At 35.9% G+C, this 21872-nt stretch overlaps 1 protein-coding gene across 3 annotated transcripts in view; it reads left to right on the forward strand.

Moving 5' to 3' along the window:
• The window catches only part of LOC123311980 (insulin-like growth factor 2 mRNA-binding protein 1), a 254270-nt gene that overhangs the window by 196042 nt on the left and 36356 nt on the right, over positions 1-21872 (forward strand). For all 3 annotated transcript variants that reach the window (XM_044896130.1, XM_044896131.1, XM_044896132.1), the window contains 3 exons: positions 1961-2144; positions 19424-19626; positions 20818-21125. In XM_044896130.1, coding sequence (XP_044752065.1) covers positions 1961-2144; positions 19424-19626; positions 20818-21125 — 695 coding nt within the window. The remainder of the gene's footprint in view (positions 1-1960; positions 2145-19423; positions 19627-20817; positions 21126-21872) is intronic.

Here is a 21872-nt window from a genome sequence, read left to right on the forward strand (position 1 = left end):
ATATCAATGGAACAGAAGCGGTGCAGTATTACACGGGCGTAGCCAGGGTGGGGGGGTTTGAGGGTTCAACCCCCCCTCCCCCCTATTATCACTACCCTACTCACGGAAAAGGTTTTTCCAAAGGTCTTGTTGCACCTCTTGTAAAACCTCATACATATGCTAGATTGTTTGATCGTTTGATGACAAAAAATAGTTTGCTGACATTCGAAAGAATATAATATAAAATATTTGTTAACATTACTTCATCTTATTGGACGAGTGTGAGATAGCTATAAGCTTGTAAAATACTACTAAAATATAAGCTTGTATAATAAAAAACATTATTATTACCATTAAATATTTTATTAATGAAACCCTGTGAATAACTAAGGATAATGCGGATAAGGTAGCATTAATTGATTCGATTGTGAAAATGGTATGCACGTTTGCAGGTTGAAAGTAAGTAATTTGGTGAATATTTGGCACTGTTGCTTCTATAGGTCGTTGGGTAAAATATATAGGGGTCTTCTCAGATGTCTAAGAAGAACATAGAAATCAATTGTCTGTAGAGTTTGGGGACAATTTAGTTGATTTGACAGTATTTGATTAATAAAAATTATGTATTTTTTTCTGTCCTTTAAACCAAAAAGATTGCGGCGAGTGATGGCCGAGCGACAGAGAGAGCATTAAAATTGCGAAAAGTGCCGTTCTATCGGAAACAAGTATAAATGCTGAACCAAAATGTTTTGCAAGACTCAATTGTGTATAAATTGCGAAGGTTTATATCATATATCATGCTCGAAAAAGAGAAATATCAAAGTCAAAAAAAGTTATATATAGAATATACATACTGTATACATACTTCTGAAAAGCCGAAAAGAGAGGAAACTTTGGAATTGAAAATAGAATACCTGACAAATGGTTTTCTATTTTTTCTATTTTATATTATGATCAAAAATAACCAGAAAGTGGACAATGACTATATCAAAGTATCTCATAAAAACAAAAAACTTGAAGAAAACTTGGAAGAAATATCGGAACAGGTAGAAGGCAAACGGATGCAACTAGACGGGTATAATTATTCATTTATTTTTTTCATTTATTCATTTAATTTATACACCATTCAACAGCCGAAGCCGATGAAAGAATGGGAACATCAATAAGTAACTAAAAGTTAATCACATAGGTATAAAACGAATAACTAAATTTGGGAGAAATAAAATTAATTGAACCTGAATATGAGAAGCAAAAAAAAAATTCCTGGAAAAAAAAAGCTCCTGTTCAGCTTCCTCAGCTAACCCAAAACGATACTCCTTATATCGGAGAAAGAACAATGAAAAATATCAATAGAATTCTGGTACAGCATGTTGTCATGACTAATTCTATATTTTTGGCCGGAAGCCTGGGGACATTTATATTAATCAACTCAAGCAAATACGGACAGTCTATAAATGAACACAAAATGATCCGGAGAAATAAAATGCCCCGAAATGTCGTGAATTATCTGCAGTTAAATGAGTACTTTCGGTAGAATTCACTGTTCAGTTGCGTACAAAATAATTTCTGCCGTTTTCTTGCCAAAAGTCTTTAGAGAATGCTCGTTACAAACGGGCTCAAGTTGACTGACCCATCCCTGTTTTGTGCTTATGCCGACGCGGCTTTCCTTCAGTGTTTACTAACTCTCATAATATATGTCATCATCTATCGACTTGTGAGACGTAACTAATGTATCGTTATGACACCAAAAATCAACCGTGTCTAATAGAACGAGCTCCTTTGAAGTGTAGCATATATATTATCCACATATTTGAAATAGTTTATGAGCATTGTTTATATTTTTATTGACCATAATTTAACGAAAGTATATCTTTTTTAACATTCAAGATTCAAATGTTTTTGTACTAAGTTGAATATTTGTGTTACTACAATATTATCACTCAATGATTTTCTTTTTCAACATCTCTCTTTTCGCTCTTTCTAGGGCCCAAAACGGTCTGAATGGCATCGAGGTCGAAGGCAAACACCTTAAAGTCGAAATTTCTTCGGATAAGCGTCCCAAGCGAACACAAAGAGGAACTGCTGGTGCCCCTTTCAGCGCTGGAAGTATACCTGGTACAAGTCGGCAGACTGATTTTCCGCTACGCATCTTGGTACAGAGTGACATGGTAAGTGAAGTATCAGACTCACAATTTAAGAATTATCGCGTTCAAAACTGACAAACTTATGAGCCTTTTAATATGTATTAGTAAAAATCAAATGTTTTTCATCTGTGCACTGTGCATATCATAAGAGAAAACAAAATTTTATGTTCAGGGGATATTCACGGGTTTAGGACTGAATAATAACAACTTTCTTAAAACAAAGTCGACGTTTCGTCGATATATTTCGACTTTCTCAAGACTAAAAATTGGGACAGGAATAATAGAAACAAGAACACAAACAAATTATTAAAGCTGCATCTTACCTAGTTTTGTTAGTTGTTTAAAATATACATAAAAATCATAGTATGTGCAGGAAGTAGAAGTGAACTACCTTTACTCAAACTTACTTCTACTTCCTGCACATACTATGATTTTTATGTATATTTTAAACAACTAACAAAACTAGGTAAGATGCAGCTTTAATAATTTGGTTGTGTTCTTGTTTCTATTATTCCTGTCTCAATTTTTAGTCTTGAGGAAGTCGAAATATATCGACGAAACGTCGACTTTGTTTTAAGAAAGTTATTATTATTCAGTCCTAAACCCGTGAATATCCCCTGAACATTATTATGGAAGGACGTGAAATACAAGTTGAAAACAAAATTTTATGTTATAGCTCAGTAAGGAAACTTGTTTGAAAATCCATATAACTTTCGAGATGGGTCCGTGAAGTTAGCCAAAAGTTGAAAGCGCTAATTCTGAAACTATATCAAATATTTAGTGCCTAATTAGTGCCTATTAGTGCAGTATAAATCTTTGACATCACCATTGTAGTTTTTGAGAAATTGATTATTTCAAATTAACACACTAATATTTAGTGCTTAATTAGTGCCTATTAATGCTTTTGGAAACAATGGAAAAAAATGAACGTTTTTCATAATATCACAGATTCATTCATTCATTCATTCATTGCTGTTTCCCGTTACCGGGAATTTATCTACAGAAAGACATAAAAAAGAACAGACTTATAATTTCTTGGGCTAATTGCGACTGTGTGTCCTCCTGTGACTGAAGAGACCCAACCGTGACCTACAGATCCTTCCACACTCCGGACATGGATAGTCACCAACCAGATCTGGCCGCCGCTGAATTCTTCTCGAGTCTCCATTATTACTGTGCACCATAGATCTCCACTGTGACCTGTCTAACGCTAGTTGTTTCCAGTTATGATTGGCATTAATTGATTTTAGGGATTGATGTAGTGTATCCTTAAACCGCTTATACTGGCCTCCTGGTTTCCGGGCTCCCTCTGCCAATTCGCCATAAAGAGCTATTTTGGGGAGTCTTGTGTCTTGCATCCTCAGAATGTGGCCGCTCCATCTGAGTCGGGCCCTCGTAACTTGAGTCTCAATTGTTGTACAACTCGCAGATTATTTCCTTTGGTGCTGACTTCACGCTCAGATATCATTTTTAGTTTCACAGTAATTGCCTGATGCTTTTTGAACAAGTGTGAAGTGAGCGAAAAGTTGGAAGCACTAATTCTAAAACTATGTCAAATATTTAGTGCCTCATTAGTGCCAATTAGTGCCGTATAAATCTGTGACAGCACCATTGCAGCTTTTGAGTTACACTAAATTATATGTTTTGATAACGCGTAGCCATCTATGGAGAGGTATGCGAGTCATTCTCTGTAATAGATTCGTCATTGCGTCATTTTATCACCTAAAGCGGCTCACACATATACGACTTGGGTCGCCAATCTTGATATCGAAGAATAATAGTACTATTGATTTAAGTGGGCACAAAACAATTTTCTGAATTATTCAGTTAATTTTTATATGAAGTAAGGTATTTTTTCTCAAATACTGCCTAAACTCTTTTTCCTTCTGTAATAATAACATCATCGCCATGCAACAGAAAGGATGCACCAAAGAGAGCCGAGGGTGCAAAGAACACCTAATAATTGATTCAGTTATCTGCAATCAAGCGTTCTCCAAGCGAAGGAATCTTTACGCCGCGTACATAGACTACAAGAAAGCATTCGATTCCATACCTCACGAATGGCTCTTGACTATCTTGAACATTTACAAGGTGGATCCTAATATTGTTAAGTTCCTGAAAAATGCCATGTCAACCTGGCGTACTAGTCTTCAAATGAAAGCAGCAGATGGCTCCATCACAACAGGACCTATTCCAATAAGACGCGGAATTTTCCAAGGGGATTCGCTGAGCCCTCTGTGGTTCTGCATGGCCCTGAATCCCTTGTCTCATAGATTGAACTCTACGGACTACGGATTTGCCATCAAAAGCGGCAGTAGAACTATGATGAAACTGAATCATTCCTTTACAATTTGAAACTCTTCGCATCTACCAAGAGGCAAATGCAACTGATGCTGAAAATGGTGGAAGGATTCTCGGAAGACATCAAAATGAAGTTTGGACTAGAAAAATGTCGACTGCTGAACATAACGAGAGGGAAAATAAAAGATGATACGTTCAAACTCAAGGAAGGTGCAGAAATTTAAGCATTAAAGGAAGGAGACACATACAAGTATCTGGGCATAAAACAGGCAAGAAAAATCAATCAGAGCCAGATGAAGAAAGAACTAACGGAGGAGTTCACCCGAAGATTGAGAAGGATAATGAGAACTGGCCTTAACAGCAAGAATCTGATAAAAGCCATCAATACCTACGCTTGCTCGGCGCTGAGCTACTCATTCGGTATCATCTCTTGGACCACCACCGATTTAGCAGCCTTACAGAGAAAAATAAGGACGATGCTGACTAAACACAATAAACATCATCCCAAAAGCTCAATAGAACGGACCGAGCTGGCACGACATCTTGGGGGTAGAGGAATTGTTGATTTGTCCAACCGTATGACCCAGGAAATTGAAGGACTTCGAAAATATTTTCTGAGCAAGGCTACTTTATCAGAACTCCATCAAGTAGTTTGTGTTGCTGATACTTCTACACCGTTAAAGCTACAGCAGGACCACTTGGAAACCGTCGAACACTCTGCAGAAAGTAAAATGCAGAAACTGATTGGCAAATCTTTGCATGGGAGGCACCAGAACGAGGTCAACCATGATTACGTCGACACCTGCGTCGAACTACTGGTTGACTTCCGGAAGGTTGTTTCCTGAGACAGAGGGCTTCATGCTCGCCATCCAGGATCAGGTGATTCCAACAAGGAACTACATGAAATATATCGCCAAGGATGCCTCAGTGGCGGATGATAGCTGTCGTTATGGCTGTGCGACACATGAAACTATCCAGCACATCACCGGGGGATGTCAGAAGTTCGCGGGCACGGAGTACAAAAATAGACATGATGCCGTTGCCAAGATTCTTCACCAAGAATTGGCACTAAAACACCAACTTCTAAGTTCGAAAAAGGTTCCTTATCACAATTACCATCCGGATACTGTATTGGAAAATGAACATCACAAGCTCTACTGGGATCGCACGGTTCTCACAGACTGGAAAATAACCCACAATAGACCAGTCCTCATATTGCTCAATAAGGATGAGGACAGAGCACTTTTCATTGATGTGGCGATTCCAAATAATAACAATCTTCTAGATAGGCACACTGAAAAAATTTCAAAGTACAGAGATCTCGAGGAACAAACAAGACAGTGGAAGCTGAAAGATATCAAGACCATCCCTATTGTCATATCATCTACAGGCCTGATACCGAAGAAACTACTAGAGAACTTGAGGAAACTTCAGCTGGACGAAAATATCTATAGAGTCACGCAGAAGGCGGTACTGCTGGGAACGGCGAGAACTGTACGTAAGTACATGGGCAATTCAGGGGAACACCGTCTGCTCCGACATGAAGTGCGGGTGGAGCAGGAATCCAACCGGCGGCAGGGAGCCGAGGAGCGACCCGGACCCGACCATCACCACGAGCTCGAAAACCTGGAAAGGTCTCCAACAGAGCTTAATCCTTTTGATATCTGAGATATCTGGGATAAGTGAATTTTCCTCTGGAGAGGAGTGTGAAAGCCTCAAGGCTAAAGTCATACTTTTTGGGTCATCGGATGAGAACAGAATATAGAGTGTATTATATACTTGAAAAAAGTATCAGAAGAACCGTATTACTTTTTCAATATGGAAGAACGAAAATTCTAACAGAAAAATGTATAGTGCTATGAAAATAGACATATAATGGGGATAACAGTAAAATTTATTCTTATGTATATCTAACCAGATATATGAAAATAAAAATGTCTTAATATGTAGGTACAAAACGCAATATAATAGCAATATTTTGACAAAAAAATTCTCAAACATACCTGAACGATACAACACTAAACTCGAAAAATAGCAAAATTTTCAACATGTAATACAACAAAAATTTGATGACGAGTAGGCAGAATCATATATCCATTTGAAAAGCAGTTTACAAAAATTTCAGCTTCATTCAAATGATGAATGTGTGTAATTTCTTGCTATATTTCAATCTTTCAATAGGTATATGTATTCTTCCCATTGACCATAATATTTTCTCTAATTGGAATTTAATTGACAGTGACCGATTCCTGCAGCTACACAGGTAGCTTTAAAATTAGCTGTCTCGTAAAATATGAGTTTCATTATGACATTATGAATGATTGAGATAATTTCGATTTCATAAAGAAAAATAGCTATCTTTATATCACAGTCGATAAATAAAGAGTATAGGTACATATTTTTGGAGATTCGATTAATATTTTCTCGTTTGCTTAATATGATCAAGTGTCCTTGAATATTGAAGGTTAAAGATCACGCAAATCAGTTTGTTTTTTCTCCTTTTCCGTACCTACCTGGAAAACTTCTCTGCAGGTGATATAGATATTGAAGAAATATATCATTACCAACAAAAGAACAAAACTATTTTCTCAGCATCTCTTATATTCGGAAGTGAGTAAAATGTTGCGTTTCTACTGATCTGATGTTAACTGCAACATCACTTACGTTGCCTCTCATATGCTGAAAAATTGTCCTTCTGCAAAAAAGCAGTTTTTATGCGGTTATTGTAGTGTTGCCGTGAAAACAAAATGTTCCAATTTGATGACAGTGTTTGTTGATGAACTCAAAAGAAAGGGATTTGGAATGCTGCAAGAAACAATCGTTTTGATGCCTCCTTCAAATTCGAAATGTCCTAACTGTTCTGATGCACTACAAATTCGAAAAACATACGCAAATTTTTTATTAATTGATTGTGATGTTGGGAAATCGGTTCGTCTTAACGAAATTGAATTGATTTTAAACATTGAAAATAAAACTTATATTTTATGGGGGATAGCTAATTTTGAAGCTCCCTGTGTAGCTACTGGAATCGGACACTATTCCTATTGTAGGAGAAATGATGGACAATGCCGACAATGGGAAGAATACAATGACTTATCAAAAAAATATAATGTAGTGAGGAATGACATAATGGTGAACCCACATTTGCTTTTATACACCATTTGAATGAAGCTGATATATTTGTGTTTGTCAGCTTCTTTCATAATGGAAATGAAATTGCCTACTTGTGTACCTAGATATTGAGAAGTTAATGTTATTTTGAAGTATTAGATATATGTATCTATTTTATTGTTTCTGTTGGATGATTTTTCGTATAAAATACTACAATTATATTTTGTTATATACGTTATGAGTCATTTTTCTTTTCATATAACCCTATATGAATATAAATTTTACTACTATATCTCCATTATACATCTAATATTAGAAGTATAAATAAGTTTGGGCGGATACTGGTCGAAAATTGAAGCTTTATTGTGGAAAATTAGTTATGTCATTTAGGGCAGTTGGGGGCAGTGGGTAAGTGAGCGCCAAATTTATGAAATAGAAAATTTTGAAAATTATCGAAAATATGGTTTATTAATCAAATCACACAAAAAATAATTCAGTTCGGAGGTAAAAATTACATAATGCCCGAATCATAGCAGTGCCTAGACTCTTTAATGACTGTCCTCACTATATTTACTAGCACTTTGTGAAAAAGGACCTCACTTCATATAAACATTATCTGAATAATTCAGAAAATAGTTTTGTGTCCGCTAAAATCAATAATAGGTACTATTATTCTTCGATATCAACATTGGCGACCCAAGTCGTATATGTGCGAGCCGCTTTAGGTGATAATAAAATGGCGCAATGACGACGAATCTATTACAGAGAATGACTCGCATACCTCTCCATAGATGTCTACGCGGTATCAAAACATATAATTTCGTGTAACTCAAAAGCTGCAATGGTGCTGTCACAGATTTATACGGCACTAATGAGGCGCTAAATATTTGACATAGTTTCAGAATTAGTGCTTCCAACTTTTCGCTAACTTCACACTTGTTCAAAAAGCATCAGGCAATTACTGTAAAACTAAAAATAATATCCGTTTTAACGGATATCACGGCACTAATTATGTTCTAATTAGGCACTAATTATTGCAAAAAAAATTCACAAAATTCTATTATGTTGGTGCTGAGCGGGAAGTCAGCATGCTGTGATATTATGAAAACCATTCGTTTTTTCCATTGGTTCCAAAGCACTTATAGGCACTAATTAAGCACTAAATATTAGTATACTAATTTCATGGTGATTTGAAAATGTTGGTGCTGAGCGTGAAGTCAGCACCAAGAACTTGAATTATCAGTTTCTCAAAAACTATAATGGTGCTGTCAAAGATTTATGCTGCACTAATTGGCACTAATTAAGCACTTGAATATTTGACATAGTTTCAGAATTAGTGCTTTCAACTTTTCGCTAACTTCACGGGCCCTTTCGAGATGGCGGACGTGAGTGACGACGTTTCAGAGGCGCGCTCTCAAAAGCATAATTTTATTGATAATAATGAGGAACCTAAAGTCGAGAAAAGTTACTCTTGCTGCGTTGTGATTTGTGTATTCTGTGATAAAATAATGCAAAAATGTTGCGTCAAAAGAATGGAAAATGTGAATTTCACTGACGGATTCCATGTAAATTGCTGCCAGTTTAGCGACAATACAACGAAGAGGGCAGAAAAGTTGTCAGTGATTACATCAGATATTGCCGATCGAAGATTACTAGAAATGAGAATTCAATTCCTGACACAACTATTGGAATCATCTAGGGAAAACAAAGAAATCCTGAAATTGAATAATTCACTTCTACTCTGAAGAATACGTGATATCGAGGGTGAACAAGATCCAGTGCAGAAAAAGGTACAAAAGTACGAACCTTCAACTGATTACTAGCATATTTCTACAGTACTCATACCGATCATCCAAGTCGACGAAATAAATGATACTCTTACCGAAGCTGTAACTAATGATCCTAATAGCCCGTCTGGAATGGATGTAATTCCTTCAACCCGCCCTTTAACTGGTAATCTAAACAGAAACATATCTAAACCTCCAAATGTTCAATTGCTTAGCGGTCCGATCAGCCAAAAATGAACAGGAAAATAATAATATATAATAATAAACAATCGAAACGAAAATCTATGATTTATACTGGATCAAAACAAATGGCACCAGAATCCAAAATCAAGGGTGCGCCAAAAAAGAAATGGTTGTACATCGGTAGAATATGTGGTAAGGATGTGAGTGGAATTCTAAAACAATGGATGATAACCAAGTTACGATATAAAGAATTTTCTTCAAGATTCCACAGGCAGCAGTGAGTTCGAGGTGAAAAAACTTCTCACTAAAGGTTCGAATTCCGTCTTTTAGCCTTCTGATGACTTGTACTCTGAGTTATATAAGCCGTAATCATGGCCGAGAGGATTTGCCCTAAGAGAATTCGATTTAAAAAAAAAAATTTCGGAGGGGGCCACCGCCGTCCAAGAAATCATTTGGGTATGATGGAGTCCCAATGACAGTAATTAAACATCACATTTTGTTGATAGTCAAACCTCATTGTTTCATACTGAATTTTGCATTCAAATCGTGAATCTTTCCGGATGCTCTAAAAAAGGCAATTGTCAGATCATGTCACAAGAAAGGGGATCTGAATTATTTTTCCAATTATAGGCCAATTAGTCTTGTGATATCGTTTTCCAAGATTTTTGAAAAAACCTTGGTGAATCGACTGATAGATTTCTTCAAGAAGTTTGATGTTCTGTCCAGGAAATAACAAGGTTTCACGCAAAGTAGAACTACAGAGACTGCAATTTTCGAATCCACCCAAAATATAATTGTTTCCCTAGAAGACGGCGAAATTCCTGCTGGACTTTCCATAGATTTTTTTTAAGTCTTTGGCAGTGTCAGCCAATTGATATTGCTCTCAAAACTTGAAGTATGTGGTATTAGAGGTGTAGCACTCAATTTATTCAAGAGTTACCTAACAAATAGGAATCAAGTCGTGATGTTGCACGGTGAGAGTGGATGTCACGTGTCATCTGAGGGTACCTTACTGAAAGGTGTGCAGCAGGGTACAATATTGATGCCCATTCTTTTCGTTGTTTATATCGAGATCTTCAAGTCGGACAACGAAATTGAACTACCGTAATCTGAAAATTTGATTAATTCGAGCACCTATCCCCAACACCAGATACAGCATACAGCTTGATTTGGCTTATATCAAATGTGACTCTAATAAGGAACTACCCTCAGGCCAACTAAACTGAAAATAATCGTGATGTAGCAAGAACAGAAGAATATATCTATGCCGATGACACGAATATTCTCGTATCCCCTGAAACTATTGGAGGTACCTCACTTCATTTAACTCAAGCAATGTCATTGATTAAGGGTTGGTATGAGGAAAATCGTCTTGTTCTCAATGGTGAAAATACAAATGTTGTGATATTTTCAAGTAGTCGATCTAACTTGGTACACCCTAAGAATATTGGTTTCAGATACGGTTTAATTCAGACAACCCCGCATACGAAACTTTTGGGAGTTTACATCGATTGTCATTTTAATTAGGACATGTATACTCCATTCACTTTTATTTTAGCAGTCGGTTGGCCATGGAAATTTGACACATTTCACTGGGAAAATATGTGACGAACATAATTGAAGTTTATACAAACTGATTGAAGGCATACCGAATCCAGTTATTTGCATAGAAAATACAAGAGATCAGTATAATATCATAATATGCACTAGCTTGAGGAGAGTTAATGTACGTTATCTTCTTTGGCTAAAGTTCGAATACGTTACATCAGTTGTAGATTTCAAAAATATTAACCCGAAGATAAAATGCATATGTTGCAGTGGTTGGGAATGGATATCTCCCGAAGGAATTAACAGATGATTACAAAGATGTTAAATTCTTCAACAAAAATCATCAGGGTATAACTACATATTTGAATGAGCGGACCTGAATTTTAAATAGCACTTTCTGAAACCCTGTCTCTTTTTTCAATCACTTTTGGCACTTTCGTAATATTAATTGATATAAGTTGTGGCAACGGCGTTATGACATTAACGACATTTCATGAGTGCCAACCTTACACCGTTCTAGTTACAAAAACTTGAGAACATGGCCAACCGACTGCTAAAATAAATGTGAATGCAGTATATATAGCAGGTTCAAATAATATATAATAATAATAAGTTTATTTCGAAAAATAAACAGAATACATCACAGAGGCGAATTATATTACAACCTGTTCGTGACTTTGAAATAAAAAATAATTCTTAATATTGTTTCATGAGGATGAACGTTGAAAGAAAACAAAACATGAATATTCATATTCTCCACAAAAAATATCATGATATCCAAGGATGGGTAAAAATTCAGTCATCATCGGGTATAGCTTTTGTCGCATTCGAGTGAAGTTTCTTGTCATCATCAGGTATATTATTCAGTCGTCGTCGGGCATTTTTTTCTCTAATCGGTAAGTAAGTTTTTTTTTTTTTTTTATGCTATGTGGGAATCGGATCCAGCTTTTTTTTATAGTTCAATCATTATTTATTAGGCTGTGTATTATTTGTCTGTTTACACTGTTCATCCAAGCCTTCAATAGTCGTTTGAATTTCTTAATATTCGATATATTTTTCAGATGATCAGGGATTATGTTGAAAATTTTCGGTGCAAGATATGCAAAACTTCTTTGGCCTATACTTTTGTTACACATAGGTGGTGGGTAAGTATATCTTCCTCTAGTAGCATAATCATGATTAAGCGTTGCGATAGGTATCCTCCCCAAGATGACGTTGGACAGAATTTTCAGAGCATACAATTGCCTTACATCTGGTACTCCTGCCTCCTCAAACAAATCAATCAATTTTTGTGACCAAGCAATGAGGGCTGTGATGTGTCACTCAAAGATTCATTATTTACTCCGGACTAAAACTTCATTATAAATTTCCTCCTGATTTGAAGAAGGATTTTAATGTAGAAATAAAAGGAAACACACTATAATTTATGATATTTTAATTCTTAGGCGTTTCCTCTTAATGAATCCTAGCATCCTCAACCGGTGTGAACTTAGCAGCCACTCAGAAGATCTAGCGGCCGTTTGACCAGTGGCGTCGGGTATTTTTTTTTAACGTACTGTGCATACTGAAATTGTTATTGGGTCTCGGAAATTAAAGAATTCTTTCAAACTCGTTCATTCATTAGAAGTTGATAAATACTATTTCAAAGATTTTTTATCGATATAAATGGATATTCGAAATATAATCGAAAATAGGTCTTAAAAATGAATAGAGGGTTTGAAATTCGGTTAACATATTTATAAGGCACTATTGAACGATATTCCAAGAGCATTTTCATTTGCAGGACTTGGAAGGATGAATTTCACCCCCTCCTCTGGGAGTCCACAGAATAAATCAAAAATAGGTCTAAAAAAAGAATAAAGGGTTTGAAATTCGGTGTATGTATTTATAAACCCTCAAGGAACAATATTCCGAGAGCTTTTTCATTTGCAGGACTTGGAAGGGTGAATTTCACCCACTCATCTCAGAGTCCACAAAATATTTCGAAAATAGGTCTGAAAAATGAAAAAAGGGTTTGAAATTCGGCGTATGTATTTATAAACCCACTAGCTGACCCGGCAAACGTTGTTTTGCCATATAAATAATTTCCATGTTGTATCATAAAAAAATAGAAATTAAAAATTTTGTCTAAAAAATACAAAAAAAAATTTAGGGGTGGACTACCCCTAACATTTAGAGGGATGAAAAATAGATGTTGGCCGATTCTCATAGATAGCTGACCCGGCAAACGTTGTTTTGCCATATAAATAATTTCCTAATGATTAAATTACTAAAATGGCTATTAAAAAATAAGGGTTGATCGTAGAAGGGTGAAAATTGAGGATTGTATGTATTTTTGTATGTTGTATCATAAAAAATAGAAATTAAAAATTTTGTCTAAAAAATACAAAAAAAAATTTAGGGGTGGACTACCCCTAACATTTAGGGGGATGAAAAATAGATGTTGGCCGATTCTCATAGATACCGGATAAGCACAAAAAATTTCATCAAAATCGGTCAAGCCGTTTCGGAGGAGTATGGTAACGAAAACTATGACACGAGAATTTTATATATTAGACAAGGAACGACATTCCAAGAGCTTTTTCATTTGCAGGACTTAGAGGGGTGAATTTCACCCCCTTCTCTGGGAGTCCAAAGAATAAATCGAAAATAGGTCTAAAAATTGAATAAAGGGTTTGAAATTCGGTGTATGTATTTATAAACCCACAAGGAACGATATTCCAAGAGCTTTTTCATTTGCAAGACTTGGAAGGGTGAATTTCAACGCCTTCTCTGGGAGTCCACAGAATAAATCGAAAATAGGTCTAAAAATGTAATAAAGGGTTTGAAATTCGGTGTATGTATTTATAAACCCACAAGGAACGATATTCCAAGAGCTTTTTCATTTGCAGGACTTGGAAGGGTGAATTTCACCGCCTTCTCTGGTAGTCCACAGAATAAATCTAAAATAGGTCAAAAAATGTAATAAAGGGTTTGAAATTCGGTGTATGTATTTATAAACCCACAAGGAACGATATTCCAAGAGCTTTTTCATTTGCAGGACTTGGAAGGGTGAATTTCACCGCCTTCTCTGGGAGTCCACAGAATTAATCGAAAATAGGTCAAAAAAATGAATAAAGGGTTTGAAATTCGGTGTATATATTTATAAACCCTCAACGAACGATATTCCAAGAGCTTTTTCATTTGCAGGACTTGGAAGGGTGAATTCCACCCACTCATCTCAGGGTCCACAAAATATTTCGAAAATAGGTCTAAAAAATGAAAAAAGGGTTTGAAATTCGGCGTATGTATTTATAAACCCACAAGGAACGATATTCCAAAAGCTTTTTCATTTGCAGGACTTGGAAGGGTGAATTTCACCCCCTTCTCTGGGAGTCCACAGAATAAATCGAAAATAGGTCTAAAAATGAATAAAGGATTTGAAATTCGGTGTATGTATTTATAAACCCACAAGGAACGATATTCCAAGAGCTTTTTCATTTGCAGGACTTGGAAGGGTGAATTTCACCGCCTTCTCTGGGAGTCCACAGAATAAATCGAAAATAGGTCTAAAAATGTAATAAAGGGTTTGAAATTCGGTGTATGTATTTATAAACCCACAAGGAACGATATTCCAAGAGCTTTTTCATTTGCAGGACTTGGAAGGGTGAATTTCACCGCCTTCTCTGGTAGTCCACAGAATAAATCGAAAATAGGTCTAAAAATGTAATAAAGGGTTTGAAATTCGGTGTATGTATTTATAAACCCACAAGGAACGATATTCCAAGAGCTTTTTCATTTGCAGGACTTGGAAGGGTGAATTTCACCCTCTTCTCTGGGAGTCCACAGAATAAATCGAAAATAGGTCTAAAAATTGAATAAAGGGTTTGAAATTCGGTGTATGTATTTATAAACCCAAAAAGAACGATATTCCAAGAGCTTTTTCATTTGCAGGACTTGGAAGGGTGAATTTCACCCCCTTCTCTGGGAGTCCACAGAATTAATCGAAAATAGGTCAAAACAATGAATAAAAGGGTTTGAAATTCGTTGTATGTATTTATAAACCCTCAAGGAACGATATTCCAAGAGCATTTTCATTTGCAGAACTTGGAAGGGTGAATTTAAGCCCCTCCTCTGGGAGTCCACAGAATAAATCGAGAATAAGTCTAAAAATGAATAGAGGGTTTGAAATTTGGTATATGTACTAATAAACCCACAAGGAAGGATATTCCTAGAGCTTTTTCATTCGCAGAACTTGGAAGGGTGAATTTCACCCCCTCCCCTGAGAATCCACAGAATAAATCGAAAATAGGGCTCAAAATGAATAAAGGGTTTGAAATTCGGTGTATGTATTAACAAAGCCTCAAGGAACGATATTTCGAGAGCTTTTACATTTGCAGGACTTGGAAGGGTAAATTTCATCCCCTCTTCTCAGAGTCCACAAAATAATTCGAAAATAGGTCTAAAAAATTAATAAAGGGTTCGAAATTCGGTGTATGTATTTATAAACTCTCAAGGAACGATATTCCGAGAACTTATCCATTTGCAGGACTTGGAAGGGTGAATTTCAGCCCCTCCTGTGGGAGTCCGCAGAATAAATAGAAGATAAGTCTAAAAAATTAATAAAAGGTTTGAAATTCGGTGTATGTATTCATAAACCCTCAAGGAACGATACTATTTTCAACAAAGAATTAGTTACTGATCCCTCGAATAGAGTTCCTGGTTTTGATCTTCCCAGGAAAATATGGTGTATTCTGAATCGTGTAAGAACAGGTCACGGACGTTGCAATAGTATGCTTTTCAGGTGGAATTCAGTTGAAGCCCTAGTTGTGAATGCGGGGAACTAGAAGAAACCACAAATCATCTGGTTAATCATTGTCCGATTTATAAATTTCAGGATGGTTTTAGAGCTATACATGCAGTTTCCGAATCTTTTTTGAATTGGGTTGTCAATTTTAGGTCAATCTGACATATTGAATCTAATTTTATTATTTTACCTTTTTCTGTTTTTGTTTTCTACCCTTTCTCCCCGTGAGTGTAGTGGATTGTAATTGTTCACGAAATAAGCTGATGTGATCGAATATACGAATGAAAACATATATATGTAAAAGAAATCCAATAATTTAATTTTATAGTTATTAATTCCTAGTAGGCAGTATCGTTACCATCAGAGATTATAGAGTAGAAAGATAGGAAACGCCCTCATATCGCTAGTACTAAAAACCGACTACATTTTGGCCAGTGAAAACACATTTGACAATGAGATGGCGCTGAAAACGTATTCTGTTTTATAATTGAGCGGCGCGAAATTCGAATTCTATTCGGTTTTGTTTTGTGACCAGGATGTTAGTTTTCATCTGAACATTGTTTCGAATCGATTGGTATCAATGAAATACGCTGTGTTGGATGTGATAAATTTTTATTTGCAATCTATAAAAAATTTACAGAAATTTGAAATTATGGACAACGAATTGACCTTTGACTAGGATACAAGAGAACATGGTTATCGCTATAGTTACATGAAAGGTGTTTTTTCTGTGAAACTTTTCGAATTAATAAACTGAGTTGAATTTTTCCAATTTATATCAGAAATAGATATGAATCAATATTCAATTTACTCCCTACGACTTACTGTTACATTTCTGGTTGACTGGGTTATCTTGGTCTTCCCTTGGTAGTTCATTAATTGAATGTTCAATTTGTGTAATTATGTTGTATATAGGGATTTGATCTTCACTTTCTTTTTCCATGGCATATTTAGGGCCTAAGTTTAGTGTTTTTATCACGAAGTCTGGTAGCACCGTCCCCGATAGGTTCTCTATTCTTGTCTGGCTGTTATCTATGTTTACACGCCCTCTTTGTGTCTTCATTAACTAACATATATGAAAACATATATGTACATAAACATTCATTCATTCATTGCTGTATCCCGTTACCGGGAATAAATCTACAAAAAGAAGAAAAAAAAAAAATGCGAACAGACGTGTAATTAGGGCTAGTTACGACTGTGTGCCTTCCTGTGACTGAAGAGACCCAACCGTGACCTACAGATCCTTCCACACTCAGGGCATGGATAGTCACCAATCAGATCTGGCCGCCGCTGTATCCTTCTCGATTCTCCATTAAAACTGTGTACTAAAGACCTCCACTGTGACCTGTCTGACGCTAGTTGTTCCCAGTTATGATTGGCATTAACTAATTTTAGGGATTGATGTAGTGTATCCTTAAACCGCTTATACTGGCCTCCTGGTTTCCGGGCTCCCTCAGTGAATTCGCCGTATAGAGCTATTTTGGGGAGTCTTGTGTCTTGCATCCTCAGAATGTGACCACTCCATCTGAGTCGGGCCCTCGTTACTTGAGTCTCAATTGTTGTACAACTCGCGCGCTGCAAGACTTCTGCATTCGAAACTTTGTGGAACCATCTGATGTGCATTATCTGTCTTAGATGACGTTGTTGCGTTTGTTCAAGCTGTTTAATATGTCGCCTGTAGGGCGTCCAGCTTTCGCTTCCGTAAAGAAGAGTTGGAAGGACCACTGCTTTGTAGACAGCTGTCTTGGTCTCCAGATTGAGGTCGTGATTTCGGAACACTCTGTCCTTCAGCTTCCAGAATGCCCGTGATGCCGAATTGATACGGTTTTGTATTTCCGTGTCTAAATTAGCCCTAGTATTTATGAAGCTTCCCAAGTATTTGAACTGCTCGACCTGTTCTAGAGTTTCATTCTCTAGGCTGATATCTGTTTGAAGGCTTTCTGGCGGACTAACAAGGATTTTGGTTTTGTCGATATTGAGTCTAAGGCCTAAAGCTTCGTATATATGTTTATAGGTGTCCAACATTATCTGTAGATCCTCCGAGCTGCTAGCGATGAAGTACATAAACAACATTACATTAGGTTTACAAACAATAAACCAAGGTAATCAAGGGTTCTAAAAACTATCTTCCATATACTCCCCCATACTGTAGTAGGCCTTCTTTGTGAAAATATAATTCAGTTCTTTTTTAAGTTTCTTTCTATGTAGTTCTTCAGTTTAGCTGGTAGTTTGTTGAAAACTTCCATAGCCAGATAGTTTACATTTAGCTGCGAAGCTACAATCCGGTGGTAAGGAATCAACAAGTTATTTTTATTTTGAGTGTTATATGTTTGAATCCGATTATTATGACACAATTGGAGTGTTTAGTTTGGTTTCATTCCTTCCTCCTTACAACAGGGTTCGGATTTAATGTCTTCGCTTATAATGTTTTGTCGCTTACAATTACATGATTTCAGATACAACAACATTGTTCGTGGAAATTTCTCCGGTTATAGTGACAGCTCGATAGTGTTTTCGAGCCACCTAAGCCCTTTTCATGCGACGAGGTTTGATACGATATGAGATAGGTATATCTGATTTTTTTCTAAAAATGAAAAAATTCTTCAAATTTAGTTTTTTTTCAAGAGAAGCTGATATTTTCGAATTTTTTCAATGAAGGAAACATAATTTGTCGTTTTTCTTTCAAACTAAATCCATAAAAAACATCATCAATTTTGTTTTTTGTGACTTCCGGTTATTATGACGTGTTTTTCATTTCCCCTCAATGTCATTATAAGCGGATTCTACTGTAGTTGGTTTTCCTGTAGTATTTACTTATTGTCATAGAAGTATAAGGTACAATTCAATACAATGATAGATAAAGTTGATATATTTCTCCATCAGAATGTCATTTCAGGCCAGCCTGATGATGGCATATGCCGAAATCGATAGCTGAAAATAAACAATAGAATAAAACCAGTGTGTGAATTTACTCCGTATACTATATACAATGATAGATGTTAAGGTGAGTTTTTTCTTTGGGGGATAATTTTCTAAAACTACTTCTACTACTCACGCCACATAGGATTCTCAGGGCCTGCTTCTGTTTTATGAATATCCTTTTGCTTTCAGTTGTTTCTCCCCAGATGAGTATAGGGTAATTTGTAAGTAAATGTACAGTATATAGAGAAAAACCACCATAACTTACCTAAACATAATAGGTCCGGAACGAAATCCAAACCTTTGAAATGTTTTTTTTTCATCGTTTGATCACAGAAAAAGGTTTTTTGTTAAGCAAGGTGAAAACTTCTTAAAGATGAGTGCTTGAGAGCTCGATGAACGTGTATAACAACATTATAAAATTTATACATAGAGGCGGAGATATGTGTATTGTAACTGTGGACCCCGTTTAACACTCTGTCCCACTTCACCCTATACTGTTCCAACGAATGGGGTGCTATGTGTAGACCAGAGAGGAGAGACTGGTTTTCGTTCAAAAATATGATGAACTGATAATGATCTAAGCGGTCGATACCGAATTTTACATGGAAAGAAATATATACGAGAAAAAATGTTATACAAAAAATTTCTTCTATTGATTTTAGGTGGGTGCCATAATTGGAAGGCAAGGATCGACCATAAGACAAATAACACAACAGACTAGAGCCCGTGTGGACGTTCACAGGAAAGACAACGTAGGATCCTTGGAGAAGGCCATCACGATCTATGGCAATCCAGAGAATTGTACGAACGCCTGCAGAAAGATTTTAGAAGTTATGCAACAGGAGGCTAACAACACGAATAAGGGGTAAGATGCTCATAGATGGTAAATAATCATAGGTCTTCATATCACCATTAACAGGAACATTTTTTTTATTTTTATGACTCGTATGACTCTACTTGAAAGGTGTAACTTCTCGAATTAATTTCTGTTTTGAAGATCGTCCATAAGTCCATTTATTTATCATCTTATGCCGAATTCTTTGGTTATTGTCCGATTTAATCTTCAACCTTAATCTCTTATTCCGTAAAACTTCTTTTGTAAATCAATCAATTTCAACCACTCCTATCTCCGATTTGAGGCACACTTCAATGCTCACAAACCTTATCTATCAGTTTTCCACAAATTTGGTCAAATATTTCCACTTTATCGCACTTATTATCGCTTATGGTACCTGTCCACATGCAACAAAATAGTCTCGAGAGCAGTCTCAAGCACTCTCCGACACAAGTCAATACTAGTCTCCGAGACTGAACGTGTCTCAAGTGCTTAGATGAACAACGCCCTGAGACTTTCTCTCGAGATTTTATCTCAGGTGAACACTTACCATTACGTGACACGACTTTTTAATTAAAATTGGCCCAAAATTATTATCCGTTCAACCCTTTAAAAATCATTGAATATATATATATATATATATATATATATATATATATATATATATATATATATATATATATATATATATATATATATATATATATATATATATATATATATATATATATATATATATATATATATATATATATATATTAGCTTGTTTGTTGGTTGAGAGCCAGAAGTTCTCATGTGGACTTAAGAGGTCTTCTCCTTTGACGAATCCTCAAATCTATTGTTTTGCTATGCGATTAATTGTTCAAGCAGGATATTCGAATGGCTCCCTAGCGTTGTGCGATGGTTGCCTGCTCAACACAGAAAATCAAAACATTCATTTTATCGTAGTTCGCAATCGAGTTAACCTATTTTCTTGGAAATATCAAAAAAGTTTCCCTTAATCAAAATTATTTGATTGATTAATTTTAACATATGCCTGAAGATGACACCCATTTTGAAGGGGTCGAAACATACGTAGCTTTTTACTCATTAAACAAAATTTGTGGCAGACACTAAAAATTCTGCACCTCCAATTATAACGATGGATGATAAATTGGAGTCCCTCTGTTTTTGGTAATAGTGTATTTATCGTTATTAATTAATTTTTTTATTTTATCATAGTGAGATCGCCCTCAAGATTCTTGCTCATAACAACTTGATTGGACGAATAATCGGCAAAGGGGGAAACACTATCAAAAGGATAATGCAGGAAACTGAGACTAAGATCACTGTGTCGAGTATAAATGATATCAATTCATTCAATCTGGAGAGAATCATCACCGTAAAGGGCACTATCGAAAACATGAGCAAAGCTGAGGCGCAAATTTCGGCTAAATTGAGGCAGAGTTACGAGAACGATCTGCAAGCGATGGCCCCTCAGACAATGATGTTCCCCGGTTTGCATCCTATGGCTATGATGGCAACTGCTGGTTAGTCAATATTTTTTGTTCATTACCTAATTATTTTTATTTGTAGCAAATGCAATATGCGTTTTTATTCACCCAAAAAACTCTTCATTTGGATTGAAATTTGATTGATTGAAATTTGCTTAATTGAAATTTTGGATATGTATACTATTTGTATATTCGAATTCTACGTTGAGTTTTTAGTGATATGTTGTCGAAAGAGAAATAAATTGAAATGGGTGTGCCTGCTGTATTACTGCTGCTGTAACTCTAAATTATACCGCATCTAGGTTCATGAAATTTTGCATGCATACTCTCGGATCATACAAAATTGCGATAGAGTGGTTTTTAAACCTTGACAATTTGGCAACGAAGTCGAAATAGTTATTTAATCAACTAGGTTATTAATGAAAGCGATCAATGATTGAGATACTTTAACTTAATATTCGAGATCATTAATCGCTCAGTTAATAAACGAGTTTATTACAAGATGTTTCCGTCGACCACATTTTGAACTGAATGGGAATTCTTGATTGCAACAATTTTCAATCGATACATAGTCAAATTTGACACTTTATAAATTTTCTATATTCATATCGGAATGTTGATATTTATGCCTTGCAACATAGATACAAGGAATGGAAAATGAACATTTGTTGTTGTCCAAAGACTGGAGTGAGATAGTTGCTTAGTGTCGCCAATCACAATTGAGATAGTTGAATCTGACATCATTGTCACGTCAATTTTCCGTGCAAAAAGGTAGGAGCTATA

Source organism: Coccinella septempunctata, chromosome 4, assembly GCF_907165205.1.
Source record: "Coccinella septempunctata chromosome 4, icCocSept1.1, whole genome shotgun sequence".
Lineage (NCBI taxonomy): Eukaryota > Metazoa > Arthropoda > Insecta > Coleoptera > Coccinellidae > Coccinella > Coccinella septempunctata.